The sequence below is a fragment of the Tachysurus fulvidraco genome, chromosome 12 (assembly GCF_022655615.1).
Source record: "Tachysurus fulvidraco isolate hzauxx_2018 chromosome 12, HZAU_PFXX_2.0, whole genome shotgun sequence".
NCBI classification, from domain to species: Eukaryota; Metazoa; Chordata; class Actinopteri; order Siluriformes; family Bagridae; genus Tachysurus; species Tachysurus fulvidraco.
The window spans coordinates 20,459,893-20,477,768 of NC_062529.1; the positions used below are offsets into that span (position 1 = coordinate 20,459,893).

The following is a 17,876-nucleotide window of genomic DNA, read 5'->3' on the forward strand; positions in this document are numbered from 1 at the left end:
TTTATTATCCAAATCTGTTTATTTGTTTATGCATCAACACATCTCTTCCTCTCACTCACTCACACATAAGAGTCCCAACAATTAAATACGTGACGTGGGGAGAAACCGCCATTAGCTCATAGTTATGCCAAACATGCTTCAATAAAATGATACACATATTTACAGAATCCACCACTTGTCATCCCCCCAAAAAATAAACAAACAAACAAAAAAAGTGTATAATCCTTTGCACCCCTGCCTAGTCTCCAGTAAAGATCTTATACTGTTTCTTCCACACTTAAAATGAACATCAGCAGAAAAAATAAAGTGAGAGAGAGAGAATGATGAACAGATTTATGGCCAACACAACACAGTAGTACATAGAGTCCATTAACTACAGCAACATGGCAGTAACACTGAATATTTTGTAAGGTCTATGTACAAGGTGGCAATGAGGTGGGGAAAGCTCTTTCAAGCCTGATGCATGCCTTTTCTTGTGATCCTAGTTAAAAAGGGCACATAGTAAAGAGTGTTTTGATACCACCAATAAAAGAACGTGAGGAAGGGACATGTTTTGTAGTCTTGTATTTATTTTCTCCTTGCCTTCTTTTTCTTTTTGATGTTAAATTGTATTTGAGGAGAAAAATAATAAATAAATAATAAGGCACAATTTCTACTCACACTGTTTCCGTTAAGGAGTCGGGTTGAAGGGGAACAGGATTGACCGATAAACTGACATTCGAAAGAATTTAAGTGATCGAAATCTGATTTTCCCTTTGCATTTTTATTTAAAAAAAAAAACTCTACTCCACAAAATATTTCCCCTCATCACTCACCTGAACAAAATGCATACAATCACACTGTGATTAAGCTGTGGCACCATAAGTGCATACCATACCAAAAACAAAAGGAAAACAAAATCTGTAATGCGGAAAAAACACCCACACCTCCCATTTCGGATTGGCTAACTGGTATTAACGTCCGACCATCGAATCGTATAAAACCTCGATTCGCAGTTGATTTAAAACAAAGCTGTGTTTTTATAATAATAATAATTAAAAAAACAAAAAACAAAACAAAACAACAACAAAAAACAAACAAACAAACAAACAAACAAAAAAAATAGTGCAGACTTGTGATCCAGTTTTGGATCGCACCACTTCGACCCCCCTCTTTCAGACCATTCCATTAGTGTAAGGCTTTTCATCAACAGAATTGAATTAAAAAAGTGGGATTTCAGTGTTTCATACATTTTAACATCTCTTCACATTAACAGTCCATCACCAGGTCATAAAAACACACATGTGCGGGATTTTTTTTTTTAAGACCTAGGACTCCTTAAACATACTGGGATAAAGTACTTAAAGCATACAGAGCAAATGTAAAGAGGTGAACAGGAGACCAGGAAGAGAGGGGAAAACAGGGGTAACTAATACCTTTTTCCAAGACAGTACATTTGGATGGACTGTGATGGAGCACAGACAAAGGCAGACAGGGACACTGAAGGAAAAGAAGCAAAGAGCAAAATGGTTGTGATTCGTAAATAGTAATCCTGGGTAATTCAAATGTTTTTGATTTTCCCTTCTTGACCACACCATACTCAGCTCAAAATGGGCTTAATATTTGGCTGACGAGTTGAAGCAGGTGTGCTGCATCTGGGAAAAACAAAAATGTATACACACAGCATGGCATGAATGAAGGCGAGGAGGAACAACCACAGGAATTTGTAGCAGGTATAAAGGGACACCTTGAGGCAAGTATGGTTTAGATTTAATGCTCCAATCTGGAAGTTACCAAACAGACCTACATCTGAGCCGTCCATTTTGTAGCACAGTTGTTGCTGCGGAACATTTTCTGCTGTCAGCGTACAGACACTCCTGCCTGGGGTTGCAAGACTGGAGAAGAGATGCATAATCTGTGAAACCTACTCCAATACACTAGTCGTTGTCCAATAGTTTAGAGCTGTTGGGCTAAAGAGTAAAGTTTGGGCTACAAGGGACAAATTGGCTGGACGCTAGCAGTCTAAGTCTCAGGCTTTGGTCGCATCAGTCATGTTTCAGGTGGTCCTTTATGTCCTCCTCATCTGTGTATTCCGATGGTTCATCACCAGGCTTCAACAAGCGACCGACGTAGTCGTATTTTTCTGCAGAGATGGAAACCAGGTGAGAGTGCATGAGAGAAGGAAAACATCCTGAGTACTACACGTATTAACATCGTGTTACAAAGTCCACAGCCAGTCATGGAGGACAGGTACAAGGGTCAAGCATACAAACAAAATACAAAATCAATCTTGACCGATATTTCTGGTTATATATCATTAATATCATCATTTAATATTAATCTTAAATGTTAAATATTTAATCTTAAACATTTAAAACATTGTGCATGTTTCAAATATTTTGAATACCGGACAAAAAGCAGTGCAGAGGAAAGGAGGAAAAATAGATAGTGATCCAACACGCCAAAAACCTGCACACACGGCATCCAAAATGAACTCCGAAACTGCTTGGATAACAGTAACATTGCGTGAAATGTACGTATGCAAGAAAGGAAGGCATTCAAAATAGACAATTTATAAAACATCTGTCCAGAAATCAAACTGGAATTAAAAAAAAAAAAAAAAAAAAGTGATTAAAAAACATGAGCTTAAACTAAGATAAAAATAATGCAAATCCAAACAAGTAAAAACTGAATTGTTCCTTAGACTCCTCAAAAGAAGGAAGAAAAAAAGGTTTTATCTTTGGAAAACATTCTGCATTGTCGCACAGTCAAACCTAAACCTAATCTCGACTTGACCCTCAGAAATTTTTAGCTTGCAAAAAAAAAGTTGTAAAAGTCTCACGGATGCGAGTGTGTATATAAACACACAAACACTCACCCATAAACTGCATTTCCCATTCTCTGACGCTCTCCATCTGAACAGCATTGAGATCTGACAGATCGTCGTATTCGTCTAGTAGTGCATCTTTCTCCAGACAAAACGTAGCCAAACCACGAGAGGCATCCCGACCGGCAAAAATCCCATATGGCCCCTCTGAGGATGGAGGGATATAGAGAGATAGAGACAGAGAAAGAGAAATAGAGAATTGGATTACAAGGGTTTTCCATATAGACAAATGTGTACCTTATTAAAAAACTATAATGCAACTCTAACCTTCAAGGAAGAATGTTTTCAGTTAGCTCTTTGTAATTATTATCACTAAAGCATTGACAAACAAATCTACTACAATAAATATACAAAATATATGAGAGAATTCGAGCAGAAGGGAGAACTAAATATTTAAATTTATCTGTAGCATAAATACATTTTTGGTACACTGCTGTTAATTTACACTACGTGTAATTATTTGAAATCATTTTTCGAATGCTTGTCACTAGTAAAAACTTGTGCCGCACGATTAATCAAATCGCAATCGTGATATCAAGCCTGTGCGATTATATGACGCAAAATGCTGCGATTTTATGAAATAAATAAATGCATGTGTGGACATGACAGCCCATTCTCTCTGAAAGCTGTTTGCCCATTTCATACACTACACCGCTATACGCTAATAATTTTTTTTTTTTTTTTTTTAAAGGCCAGCGAGTTTCAGTTTAGGCAGTGGCATGTGTGGGATGTGGTAGCTCAGTGGTTAAGGTGTTGGGCTACTGATCGGAAGGTCATGGGTTCGAACCACAGGTCCACCATGCTGCTACTGCTGAGCCCCTGAGCAAGGCTCTTAACCCTCAGTTGCTCAGTTGTAAGTCACTCTGGATAAGGGTGTCTGCTAAATGCCGTAAATGTAATGTAATGCAATGTGTGGCACATATGGTCATGGTTTTTCCGGTGTGCAGCACAGAACGGGTGAAGATGGATGCTGGGCAGACGGACACTGAACTGGTGGCCAGAAAAAATGCTCGTCAACAACCTTTTTTTTCATGACTAAGACGAGACGATGACAAGACTGCACCACTGTCCAAAAACGCTGACTAAGACTAAATTAACATTTTTTTTTGACGAAAAAAGACGAGAGGAAAATGTTTTGTATAAAATAAAAGCTAAGATAAAATCTCTTCATTTTCGTCTACAATTGTCTCTGCTTTTTCATCAGATGTTACGACTTTAAAATATTCAGGGCGAGCAAATGTATATGTAAGGGAATAAAGTTTAATAATTACATGTAATATTGCTCCAAATATCATCAATAATGGTGTGTGCAATACCATATATATATATATATATATATATATATATATATATATATATATACACACACACACACACACACACTGTATACCTACAATTTTGATCTTAGGCTTTTCATTAATCGGCATTAATGTGTAATTTTATATTTTAATTTGAAAACGTTTTGCATTTGTTTGTTGTTGTTGCTAGTTTGAGTTTAGAAAAACAAATTTCAGCATTATCAGTAATCTGTGTGTGCATTTTCCTTGAGAACCAAGCAAGTTGACTCATGATACCATTTGTTTATTTTATCGCAATCGCATATCGCAATATTGACCTCAATAATCGCAATATGACATTTTTCCTAAATCGTGCAGCCCAAGTAAAAACTATATAAATGGATACTGACAGAGCAAATATATAGCATAGAATCTTTAGTGTTTAAGAGTGGTTTTATTTATACACCCACAGTCACATTGCTTGGTCACGGGCCTTCATGTAAATTTCACGTTACACAAACAAGCATCCACTTATCTTTATTTCACGGTTTTACAGAATCAAAACCTTCTTTTTCACGATCGTGAATCACATTAACAAACAAACTCTCATTGAAAAACTCTCAGCCTGAAAAAAGCACAGATCAATTAAGGGGCAATTGTAGTGAACACACATACCGAGACACACACAGACAGGGGAGAGAGAGAGCGAGAGAGATCCCACTGTTGGAACCAAACGCATTTATTCCTTAGGGTGTCGATTAATGTGCATTACTCAAGCATTTGTGTTCCCTCAGATAGTTTAAAGATCAATTATATTAGTACATCAACCTTACTCTAAAGTATGACATGTTATTAACTGCTTGTTTACATTTACATTGCCCTTTGAGGTCATGTAGATGAACGAGTGCAGATAGTACTTTCATCAAACTGTGCTGCACTGCCCCCTGCATCACATGAACATCAGCTCTTTAAAGTTGTGGTTAATTAGTTTTGCATGTGAAAAGCCTCCAGGCTCCTGAATGTGATGTGACAGATGAGAGCTGAATCATGGGAATTGGAAAATGACCAGACTTGGGAAAGATTATAAGAGTTAGTTGCTATAATTTACTGCCATGTCAGCTACTGAGGCTATCTTCATGCCAAGAACAGTTAATAAGTACTAAAATAACCTAAAATCACAAAGAAAATAAATATAGTCAAATATAGACAACTTAAATGAAATTTTTAATATTAGTATATGACAGAAACAAACTTTTTTCTGATGAAACCTTGTAAAATAGCTCTTTAAATGAATTGGCCTCATAATACAACCTTCTGTGATCATTATGCGCAGGACAGTCCAACAGAATATGCTTGACAGTAAGGGGAATGCTGCAGTACAAGCACTGAATGGGGTCTTCTCCTTTCAGCAGGTATTCATGTGTCAGCCTTGTATTCCCGATTCTACATCCGGTTAAGATCACCTAATCGAATCTTGATTTCATAGGTATTAGAGACCTGTTAGTAATTTCAGGGTGTATTTCAAACAGTTTGAGAGATTATAAGAAAGCATTTCTCTAAATAAATAGAATCTATAGCAGTAAAAACCTCAAGGAGGAAAAAATATCTATCCAATTCCTGACCAATCAAAGAAGAGAAACATTTAAAAGCAATCTGAAGCCAAGCAAAGTAACATTTGCATGCTGTGACGTTCATTTCAAAACTGTAATGAAAACACATTTACCTGTTGAGGTTCATTTAAAAGCTGACAAAGACCCCATTAATGCTGGCTACAGCTTTCGAAAAACCGAAATGCATTAGAATAAACATTATTTTATATTCACAGCATGCCACTGTGACTTGAACTGTGATTTCTTCCTAGTTGTTAATGTGCCACAAATTTATGCAGACTTTAAATGAATACATTAATTAAATTTCATAAAAAATGAAAATAAAAGAAAAGCTAAGTTGAGGCTTGATTACAGTCCCAAACATTGTGTCAGAGTTTGGGAAACTGAAAACGTTAGGAATGTTGGCAATAATCGTGTGTGTGTCAAAGTATTCACACACCCATCACTTTTTTCAATACCCCATACTGACAGTGAATACAGAGTCCTAGAAATGTCTACAAATGTATTAAACAGAAAACGCTGAAATATCTCTGTACGTAGGTATTCAGACTCTTTACTCAGTACTTAGTTGAAGCACCTTTTGGCAGCAATTATAGCCTTAAGACTTTTTGGGTATAATGCAACAAGTATTATACACCTGGATCAGGGGATTTTCTGCCATTCTTCTTCGAAAATCTGCTCAAGCTCAGTCATGTTTGATGGGTGGAAACTAATAAGTGATTAATGAGAAAAGAAATTGTAGTATAAAGCTGCAAGATACACACACACACACACATGGGAGGAAAAGAGAAAAAATAAAAAATTAAACCCACGTTGACTGAGCACTTTATTGCGAACATTATACTAATACTGGAAAGAGCCTCCTTTTGCTCTTAAAATAGCCTTACACATGCCATGGATTCCACAAGATGTGGAAAGATTCCTTAAAGTTTCTGCTCCATGTTGATTGATTGAATTTTTTCAGGTGCACTTTCATGCTGTGAATCTCTCATTCTACCACATACCAAAATGTGTTCTACCAGATTCAGATCTGGTGACTGGGAAGGCCAGTGAAGTACACTGAACTCACTGTCTGTTCATGAAACCAGTCTGAGGAAACTTTTGCCTTGTGACACAGTCAAACAGGAAGCAGACATTAGTAAATTGTGGCCATGGAGGGATGAAAATGATCAGCAACAACAGTCTGTGACATTTAAGAGATAATTGATTGGTATTACTTAGTCCAAAGTGTACCAAGAAAACAATCCACACACCCATACACCACAAGACAGGCTGGATCCATGGCTTCATGCTGCTGGTGCCAACTTGTGATCTTACTGTTTGTGTGCTTCAGTAGAAATAGACCTTCATCAGTCCAAGCTACATTTCTCTGGTCTCCAACTGTCCAGTTTTGGGGAGTTTGCGTCCACTGCAGCATCAGCTTTGTGTTCTTGGCTAAGAGAGGAGGAACGTGATGTAGTCTTCTACTGTTGTAGCTCATCTGTTTCAAGGTCATATGTGTTGTTCATTCTGAGACACTTTTCTGCTCCAAGTGGTTATCTGAGTTACTTTAGTCTTTCTGTCAGCTGGAACCCATCTGTCCAGTCTCTGGTGATCATCAACACAGTGATTCTTTCCAAAGAACTGCCTGTCACTGGATATCTTTTCTATATTGCACCATTCTGTGTAAAGTTTAGACACTGTTGTGCATGAAACTCCAAGGAGATCGCCAGTTTCAGAAATACTCACATTTCTGGCACAATCAATCACAGTTTTCCACCAGTCTGAAAGTTGTTTTGAACATTGCCCGAAGCTGCTGGATCATATCTGCATGCATTTGTGCACAGCCCTGCAGCCACGTGACATGCAGATTAGATAATTGCATGAAGCATAGGTGTACAGGTGTTCCTAATTAAGTGCTCATTAAGGGTATATACATGCTACATGTCAATGCTGCTTTGCATGTGTTCCCATTCTCTTTTAATTTTTTGTGATGCTCTGTTGTCTCTGGCTCCCTATGCTCTGGTATAGGTGGCCAAATAAACTAATCAGGAACAAGAATCCAACCAGATTCTATGGTTTATAAGCAGAACCCAGAAGCCCTGGACAGGGGAAGACAGCCGTGTTAGCCTTTGCTAGCCTTGTTACCCATTTGTTCTTGTTAGTTTGTTGACCCTGTTAGCCACAGTGGTTAAGGTGTTGGACTAATGATCGGAAGGTTGTTTGAATTTCAGGTACACCAAGCTGCCACTGCTGGGCATTTGAGCAAGACCCTTAACCCTCAATTGCTCAGTTGCATAAAAACAGTCACTCCGGATAAGGGCATGTGTTGAAATGCTATAAATTGAAAATGCAACTACATAGCACAGAGTAGGAGTTTATTTTATTGTTTAGACACACTTACTGTAGTAAGAGGGCAGGTGCCACCTATTGTAATTTTTGTTAGATTAGACTCACAAAACATATGCATGGACAGTCAGGGTTATGATACTAACCTAATCATCAATGTTTTCAGAAACTAAGACACAAGAACAGCATACAGATAAAAGAAGCCTCGAGTTCTTTTTTTAAGTTCAATTTCATTTCCCCAAGTGCTTCATTGTTCTTTCATTACTGAAACCATGACACTGAATTTCAGATGACCATTTTCACTAGAGGAAAAGGTCAAGATCCACATAGCAGACAGCATTAAAGGTAGGGTCTCCGTTGTTTGAGAAGCTTCAGAAAACTGCGTTTGGCTGCCAAACAAAACAAAAACAAACCTAACGTGTAGCCAATAAGCAGAAGGGGGTGTGTCATGTAAATATGGGCGGAGAGAGTGTTCAGTGCACATGTGTGACATTAGCAGAAAGCGGTTTTAACAGTGACATGGAGAATAAAAACAAAAAAAGAAAGTGTTAATATAGGATCAGCTTTCCAGCGCTGGAGAGAACTGAACGTCTTCCGCGTGATAAAAAGATCCCCTAGGTCAGCTGCCCCAACAAGTATAATATTGTCTGGGTTATACTTGTCTGGTGTACGTGTGGGGCGGAGCTATCAAAAAACAGGGGTGAGACCCATTTGGGCTAGAGGCGTGTCTGTTTTGGTGATTTCAAATGTCAACATTGGCTTTCAAACAACGGAGACACCAGCTTTAAGTGTCAAACTCGTTCCAAAACCAAAGCATATGCAGGGCATACGCAAGGATAGGGTTAGGGGTTGCTGTATATTTGATGTATGACTAAAAGTACAGATGCAGTGGCAAGATAAGTGTTTACACTGCTCACATGTAGCTGGCATCTCAGATGCCCCCCCTTTTTTTTTACTGGACATGAACAATCAGTGTGTTGAACAAACACAGGGCAGACACATGTGTTCATATTTTTAACAGAAAGTATATAGATGGCTATATTGTCTGTATTCTGACTTTCATGAGTGCGCACAGGCAGACACACACACACACAAGTTCAGGTCTCGGGCCGGCCACGACTGAGGTGCCCTTGAGCAAGGCACCGAACCCCCCAACTGCTCCCAGGGTGCCGCAGCATAAATGACTGCCCACTGCTAAGGGTGTGTGTTCACGGTGTGTGTGTGTTCACTGCAGTGTGTGTGCACTTTGGATGGGTCAAATGCAGAGAACAAATTCTGAGTATGGGTCACCGTACTTAGCCGTATGTCACGTCACTTTCACTTTTCACGCAGGCAAACAGGTACACACACACGCAGACAAACAGGTACACACACGCAGGCAGACACACAGATGCATGCAGTAAAGCATAAAGCTCTTAAGCTTTTAATATTGAAGGCCAAAAACTAATCAAACTACTTTTAAAATAAACTTTAACTAATGGTCTGTCTAAACACCAAACAGCCTTTAGAAATCAGAAACAGAATGAGAAAACCACCAGGTCTTATGACTTGGACATTGCAAGAGATGGCTTACTCAGACTGCACAGTATGAGGCATTGTGTGAGAGATAGAGATACTGATTTATTGATGACTGGTTAAAAATAAAGAGGAAAAAGGGCTTTGATGCTCTGCATCATCTGATTCTCATGAGGGGAGAAAAACTCCATACTTTTATATGAACGCACAGACAGACACACGTGCAACAGAACTCTACAGTCTACATTCAAAGCAGCGGTGTGCAATTTTTAGTAATGTGACTTGATCTCGTCTGATTAGTCAATAAGTAATAAACATGACCTGTTCAAAAATTTTGTTTAGTTTACAAATACTAGTTAGCAGTTAACTAAGTTTAACAGGCTTTACATTTTGTATCATTTCTTTTTTCTAAATGTCAAACACTATGTAGCTGACACTGGATTAACTCTGAACATTAATGTAAATAGGGTATAATTTGATCCAGCCACAAAGGTAATGTTAAAAAGATGAAAACTGACTATTTCCTAGGCTAACACGGAAATATACTAATTTCTAATAAACTATGATGCTTCAGATTCATTCAGTCATGTGTGTAGTCATTCGATTTAAAATAGCTAGGATTTATTTTAGATTTAGGAGCAGCCAGGTGTTTTTCTTTTGTGGTTTCATAAGCACAACTGATCAGGCGATTAAACGTGAATGCCTCAAACCAGATGCGCCTGGGAATGGACATATATAGTACGCTATGTTACACACACACATGCACACACACCTGGTCTCCACAACTAACACAGTGATACACAGATAAGCCATGATCATTATATCAGCTAAAACTGATACCCTGTACACTAAATATTATTGTATTATAGACTGGACTGATACATGATGAAAGCATTCAGAATTGGAAGATGATGACATACACTGTTCATAATATGTGACAACCGCTGTGCATCACTGGGAAAATAAATAGACCTGACGATTATGAAGATGACTAGGGGTGGGCGGAATGACCAAATATCTGTTTCACGGAATAATTTTATTCCGCGGAAACGGAATATACCGTCATACCGCCCAGCCCTAAAGATGACGATAATGATGGTGCACCTTTATGTACCAAGACCGTTACACATGTTTTCAATGTCCTGAGTAAAACTGCCAAGCAATTAATACTTCAATAAATATGACTAGGACAGAGCAAACTTTAACCGTAGAACCTACACACTGTGATTATATCAACAAGTGATTTGGACAGCTTAATTGCTTACTGGTTCCTTCACAGTAATAAAGTCGGTTGTGTGCTACTTCAGGATGTGGGAAAAATGATATTATGGACATAAAAGCTGACAGAGTGCCACACCATAAAGCTTGGGTTTTAGAGTCTGCTTCAGCTGTCACTGTGGAAGGTCAGAAAATTAAGCATGAGAAGAAGGAGGAGGACGAGGATGCTGATTAGTAGTAGCAGTAGTCTAATAGTAGTAGTATTATATGTGCTTTAGCTCTTCATTTTCATTTTAAACAGTCTTCTTTAAGTTACAAATAACGTTTTGCCTAATTGCAAGTGAAGCCTAACAAACAGCACATACAGCTGGCGAGGTTATGGAGGAAGTAAGCATTTTTGCTTTTCTTTCAAAGTGTTTGTGTAATGGCAGCCGTAACATTAATGAGCAGGTGCTGAGGACAAAAAGAATGAAGTGAATGAATGAAAATTAGCTATTTTGGCCTTTTGCGGGGTTATGGCTGCAAATTCACTACAGAGGTCTGTGTGGATGTGGAGACGAAGCCAGGAGTGGTTGGAATGTGATGTGAATAGCTTCACAGAGATGCAGTTTTTTGAAAATTTTCGGATGTCGAGGGCAACTTTTGATTATCTCCGTTTTTGTAGGCATAGCCACGTTTGTGTGCGTACACGCCGGTGCATAATTTTGACGAATGTCGATGTAAATTGACGTAAAAGTCGCATTAAATCCGCCTTGGTTGTTCACACTGCGGCCACATTGGAAAAAAATCAGATTTGGGCCACTTTTACCTGCAGTCTGAACAGGGTCAAAGACATTTTAAAATATCCCTGCTTGAAATAACAGACTATTCATTTTTAAAACACACACAAATCACAATATAACACCTACTGCTGTCAGAGCAAGCCAGGCCACACTGCACTGTGCTGTGCTATTAACTCTGCTGGAGGTTGTACCCATAACTGATTTGACAGCCACGCCTTCAGGAAAAAGGTGGATAAATAAAGTATGGGGTAAATCAGAAACATCTATTCATGCACAGCTGTTTATAAAATACTGGCACAGCAAACAAAAGCAGCACATTTTTCAGTGACTGCAACAATGCACTCTTGCAAAAGATTCATTACTTTAACATGAACAACATCTGGGTTCATCAAAAAATCCAGAAGCACTAAAAATTTGCTGACTGATTTGTACAGCCTTGGTGTTCACTTTTTAAGCCATTAGCCCATATTCTATGCATACGCAAATTAATATAACTTAATACATTAGTCACGCCATCTTCTTTGCCATGTTATTCATTTAGTCCACCGAGTTTAGATTTTCATTTCTTAATATTTCAGCTAAAAAAAAGTGTTAATTAAACTATATCCCTTAAGAAACACATTACTCTGTGAGTGCCATTATTTTAAATACATTTAATTAAAGTAGCTAGGTCTAGAAGTAGTATTAACTTTACTAATACAAAATATTATAATATAAAACACTTGACAGTAGTTAATATTGTGGGCAGGTTAAAAAATAATCAATCCCTGATAATAACTATACACTTATTATACAAACGGTGCAAACTTATAATTATAGTCATTAATTTTTACTGATATTTTACTCCTTACACTAATTTGATCTATATATCTATGAATTATACAAGTTGCAATTTATTATTATATATATTTAAAGTGAATTATTAGTTTCACCTTGTGTGAAAGAGTGAAGAACCTGAAACTACACTATGCTACTTTTAAACACAAGATATTTGTGACATCTCTGGATTTGTGATAGGGCTTTTTGTATTACTGGGACAAAGACCAAATCTAATATCAGAATCAACAAAAACATGCATTGCACTGTTATCTTGTATAGTTTCTATTGTATAGTGTTATTTATGTCTGTACTTTTGAGAGTCACAAACAGCTGGAACCAAATTCCTTGTGTGTGTCAACACACTTGGCCAATAAATCTGATTCTGATCTATCCCACTTCCAAGAGGCTACCGATGGCCACGACTATAATGAAAATCAAAAGTCAGCAGGTTAAAAGCAAAGAAAGGTTTCTTGGTCCAAACAGGGCAAAGGCTAATAAACATGTTACAGCAACCAGATAAATGATGATTTAAAAAAATGAAGCAATGGCGTGTGTTATGAGAGGTCAGTGTTTGGATGCCAAATCATACACAAATCCAGCAGAAGGAAATGTACACACCCATCTCACACACACAATATTATATAAAATAATAAACACACACTTCTACTATATCGTATAAACTACTCAGTATTTCCTTTGCTTTCTCGATAAGGAAAAGACAGTGTTTTATAAGAAAAATGAGGATTAACGAGCTGTGGCATGTGAACCGACCGGACAAAAGCGAGTCTTGGCAGGATGAAGTGTATCAAGGTTTAGTGATTAATAACAGGCCTATTAAACGCGTCTTATATTTACACACGCTTTGCTACAGCTTAACGTTTTAATTCCCTGATGAAAATATGGTTAAATTGCCCTCTTGGAGGAAGAACAACAGAGAAACGATGCGTTTTGTATGCGCATTGGATAGTCATGCTAAATCTAATTCTAAATCTGTCACGCTAACCTCTATTCTATTCGCACGAAACGCACATTTTTTGCTCGAATGCAGATATTAACTGTTAATAACAAACGACAACCTTAGGAACTTATCACGTACTAAAAAAGTTCACTACTAAATACGTTTTATATCTGCTAGCTATGGAGAAAGCTAAGGTGGGCTGGGCAGCTAGTGAACAGACGCTCATACAGCTTCCGTATCCCAAATGTACATGTTGTTCCCTATAAAGGCGCACTATAACAAGTCCCAAACTTCCAACTAGAGCTAATTTCTAGTGCCCTATTTATTCACAAGTGAATAATTTGGTACACAAGCAAAGCTTAACTAGCTCTTAGCTATGGCCTGGCGGTCGCATGTCCACGTCAGACATGGCTTCATTTCAGTACCATGAAACCTTTAACTTTTAATGAACTCTTTGCAAATGAGGCCTTATTCCGTATTATTAAGAATTAATAAATTATTAAACAACCAGCGCATGACAGACTGTGAATCGTGAATACACAAGTGAGTGGGTTAGCTTATATATGTCGGTTATTTAGCAACAACAACAACAAAAAAAGAACAACAAGAAAAGTAGATTCACTTTAAAATAAAATTAATAATATCATTAATAAAATAATTTCTGCGTATTGTTTGTCAGATTCATTACATCACGTTTAATAGGCAGATTACTTGCCTTTGCAATATTTACTAACAAAACAACTTAAGTAAATAGCTGATCTATTAAAGTTAAATAAAAACCGTTAGTTTGGATAAACTAAAGTTCACTTACGAGTAAATAACAACATGTGTTGTTAAACAGAACATGTCAGGAAGATAACTACCATGATAACTACCATGATTTACCAAGCACCAAGTCAAATAGGTTTTACTAAACAAGTCTTCACGTATTATCACCCGAACAAACACAAAGCTGACTTGTTTTATCTCAAAAACATAGTTATTAAACCGGATAACTTTCATTTAAGAAAGGGTTGCCTGCTCGCTCTTTTTTCAGCCAGAACAGGGCGGATTACAAATCGCACACTGCTCCCTCTCTGAGTCTACTATGTGAAAGACAGGATAATGGCGTTAGGACACTATGTAGTGCACTAGACTGTACACAACTACGATTTTAGCACTTGTAAGTATTTTAAGCGGGCAAAAATTTACAACTAACTGGTAACGCAAACTCTTACCGCGTCCATAAAACTTTTTGCCGCTCGTCACGTCGAAAACTTTCATGTTGACGGCCATGAGAATGCGAGGGTTCTGGACGCCGTCGTACTCCCGCAGCTGATCCAGAGTGAAGTCCCGCCTGCCCATCTTGGGCAAAGCCGAGGCCTCGTCTCCTCGGCCCGCGTCGGCGCCTGACCTCCTGAACCACCGTCGGTAAACGCAGTAGCAAGCCGCCAAGAACAAAATTAACAAGGCGAAGTTGAGAAGCATGCCGCCGAGACCGAGCCCTGAATCCAACACCTCTGTTGTTGTCCCCTGGCCGTCACTTGTGTCAGCTACTCCGCTCCTGCCGTCCCCATCGTCCGCCATACTGCACGTTAGCGTCTTACCCACAAGAAAGGTTCCACCCACCTCACAATCCACAGCGCGTATGATTGGCCGCTGAAAGAGTAAACCTGTCAGGATTGGTTGCTGGCGCCCGGAGGCAGAGCTTCCCGTTTTTAATTGGCTCTTGCCTACAGACTCTGAACGCTTGGAATTTGTAGTCGCCTGTTGTTTTCTTTTGCTACACACATTTGCTAAACAAGGAAAACAATAGACAAATAATAAAATTACAATAAAGATATTATTTTAATTAATGATATCAGTAGCAATAGGGTTTATGATAAAATATTATATGTCATACAAGAAAACTATACCATGTACTTCTAACATATGAACACTTTATATCACACCTTTTAACATTTGATTTGTTGATCAGTTCTATATTCTGTATTCATATTTAATACTCGTACTGTCTATATTATATCTCATCGTCTGTCTTGTCTTATATAGTATAGTGTTATTTATATATGTACCTCTGAAAGTCACAAACAGCTGGAACCAAATTCCTTGTGAGTGTCAACTAATTCCAATTCTAATTCTAATTCTAATTCTCCTTTAGTGACATCATGAACTTCCCAACCAATAAAATACTACTAAAGTAACCACTAAGTAAGTACTGGGTTAAAAAAAAGGGTTGGAAGTGATTCTCCAAGTGATTCTTCAGAACAATCTCTGAGATGTGTTTAGAAAAAGAAACAACGGCCCCACAACTGAAACCGTAAAGGTCAGTACAAATAAAGTCAGAAACTCGTATTAACAGCCTTTCCAATGTGTCTACTTGTAATTGTGACTTGAAGGATCATTGATATGCAAGTTTAAATAAAAATAAATAAATAATTGTATTTGCCCAAATGCAGCAATAATACATAGTAAAAAAAAATCCCTGTATCCATGCTTTAGAAATATCACTTTAAAATGGCACAACAAAAGGTTTGGGGTTTTTAAAAACAGATTTTAATTTTTTTTAATATATGCATTTTTACATGTTACAATTTAGAGGCAAAAAAAAAAGGAACCTTACATGCATACGAACACACCAGCGCACGCAGAAAAATACTACAGCTCAATAAAAATTTAAATCAACCAAACCATAGCAATTTATCATCATTTTTATGTACAGTTTATATTTCTATTATATAGTTGCATTATCCAAATAAGTAATAAGCAATAAAATATGATTAGAATCAATTAAATCACTCAAAATTGCGAGAAAAAAAACATCCCTTCTCCAATAGAATGTAAAACTTTTTTTTTTCCTGGAATATAAAACTCCTTTCTTTAAAACTCCTTTCTTCTCCGTTTTTAAGCAATAAAAATACTTAGAAAATAAAGGTACTTCAAGTAAAGAGACATAATTCTAATTTAAGCCAAAAAAAATATGCAAGTTTGTTAACTCTATTAAAACAGAAATTTAAAGTATCCTATGTTCTTAGGATCTGGATATCCTATGTATCCAAAATGTTTATTTTTATTACAATCACGCACTAGCTTGGCCTTTGAGCAGGATACTGATGGTTTTTTCCCTCCATTTCACAGTCACTTCCAAACACTATGCACCAATATACTACATCTAGTGTCATTTTTGTTGTCATGATATTGCCATCTCAAGTGTAAAATACAATTACACTATTATAATCTGTGTAATCTACTAATTTGTTTGTTTTTTCTCAAATAAAACAAAAGTCTTATACTTTCTTGTCATAGATCATTTCAGTGATCATGTCATGATGATCAGGCACAGACACAAAGGTTATGACACCACCAAAATAAAATAATGTCAGTGATATATTTCCTGATATATTTAAAGTAAAAACTTTGAAATGTAAGGCACCCCAGAAGATAAAACAAAGAAATTTACATTCAACACATAAACATCGTCCACACACTCGATGCAGCGCTCGTAAACCTGACAGCAGAATGGTTTTTTAATAATTTTCAGTCCACCAATTGTGCCTATTTAAAACTGAATAACTGTTAAAACCAGCCATGAGCCAAAAAGCTGTTTCTGCTAAATAGACGAATACGATAATCGGACTGATACATTACATAGTGAAATCAGTTAAGCCCTGATGGTTTAACACTCAAGCTTTACTTAACGGTTTGGCTCATTCACTCGTAGTAGAGATTTACGGTCTAGGCCTTAAAATAGCCCTTTTCATTAAAGATTCAAAATATTGATCTTTCAAGATTCATTTAGTTTGGCGGATGTGCATCTTTGGTTTTGCTAGCCATTTCAGATTGTGGGTTCTTCTTCACGTTCTTTGTGGTTGATGTTGCTTCATTGACTGTGTTGCTCTTAGCAGTTGCTTGCTGATTGGCTAAAGCTGATTTGGCCAGCCCCACAACAGCCCGGTGATTAGTTGAGGTCATTTTGTCGTTTGCAGACCCACGACTAGCTGAAAGGGGTTTAGTGTTTGCTGGAGCAGCTGACCGATTAGTTGAATCCGTCTTAGCTTCCCCTTCAGCAGCAGGCTCATTCGAAGCCTTGGTGGGCGGGGCATGTTTTGATGATGAAGACGAGGTTGAGTTGTAACGTTTCCGTCTGCCCTCATCCCCTCCAGAGGACGAGTGTCTCCGTCTCCTGCCCCCCTGCTCCTCACCCATTGGTGGCTGAGACAGAGGAAGTGTGGTTCAGATTTTCTGCCACTCAGTGGCACATCAAATTTTCAAAATTTAAATTTTCAAATTGATCAAAAATTAAAAACTAGCATACTGTCCATAGATGAATTGATTGTTAGAAATAGTATTATAAGTAATATTTAAAACTTCTTATTACAGAACCATACGCCCCCACAGACTGTAGACCAACTACACACAGTCAGTCACTTACATGATCTGTTATGTCATGACAGCCATTCAGTTAGTCACACAGTCAGTCAGTCACTAACTCGCACTGTCAGGCAGTCAGTCACTCTCAGTCAG

General features: G+C 37.7%; 2 protein-coding genes and 1 long non-coding RNA gene across 7 annotated transcripts in view; 1 reads left to right on the plus strand and 2 right to left on the minus strand.

Moving 5' to 3' along the window:
* On the minus strand, positions 1-15,526 carry pgrmc2 (progesterone receptor membrane component 2). 3 transcript variants are annotated; one of them, XM_027143049.2, is made up of 4 exons: positions 15,428-15,526; positions 14,591-15,148; positions 2,858-3,013; positions 1-2,122 (listed from the first exon to the last, which is right to left on the minus strand). In XM_027143049.2, the coding sequence occupies exons 2-4, from the start codon at positions 14,937-14,939 to the stop codon at positions 2,025-2,027; spliced, it is 603 nt and encodes a 200-aa protein (XP_026998850.1). In that variant the 5' UTR covers positions 14,940-15,148; positions 15,428-15,526; the 3' UTR covers positions 1-2,024. The 3 variants fall into 3 exon arrangements, with proteins under 3 accessions (XP_026998850.1, XP_026998849.1, XP_047677820.1); XM_027143048.2 differs by lacking the exon at positions 15,428-15,526 and adding an exon at positions 15,305-15,329; XM_047821864.1 differs by lacking the exons at positions 1-2,122; positions 15,428-15,526 and adding exons at positions 2,146-2,448; positions 15,305-15,329.
* The window catches only part of LOC113640541, a 13,490-nt gene continuing 11,031 nt past the window's right edge, over positions 15,418-17,876 (plus strand). Inside the window, exon 1 of the long non-coding RNA XR_007144586.1 lies at positions 15,418-15,678. This is a non-coding gene — a long non-coding RNA (uncharacterized LOC113640541). The remainder of the gene's footprint in view (positions 15,679-17,876) is intronic.
* larp1b (La ribonucleoprotein 1B) overlaps positions 15,886-17,876 on the minus strand; it is a 47,359-nt gene continuing 45,368 nt past the window's right edge. For all 3 annotated transcript variants that reach the window (XM_027143047.2, XM_047821863.1, XM_047821862.1), the window contains one exon: positions 15,886-17,564. In XM_027143047.2, the coding sequence (XP_026998848.2) occupies positions 17,148-17,564 (417 nt within the window). In that variant the 3' untranslated portion in view covers positions 15,886-17,147. The remainder of the gene's footprint in view (positions 17,565-17,876) is intronic.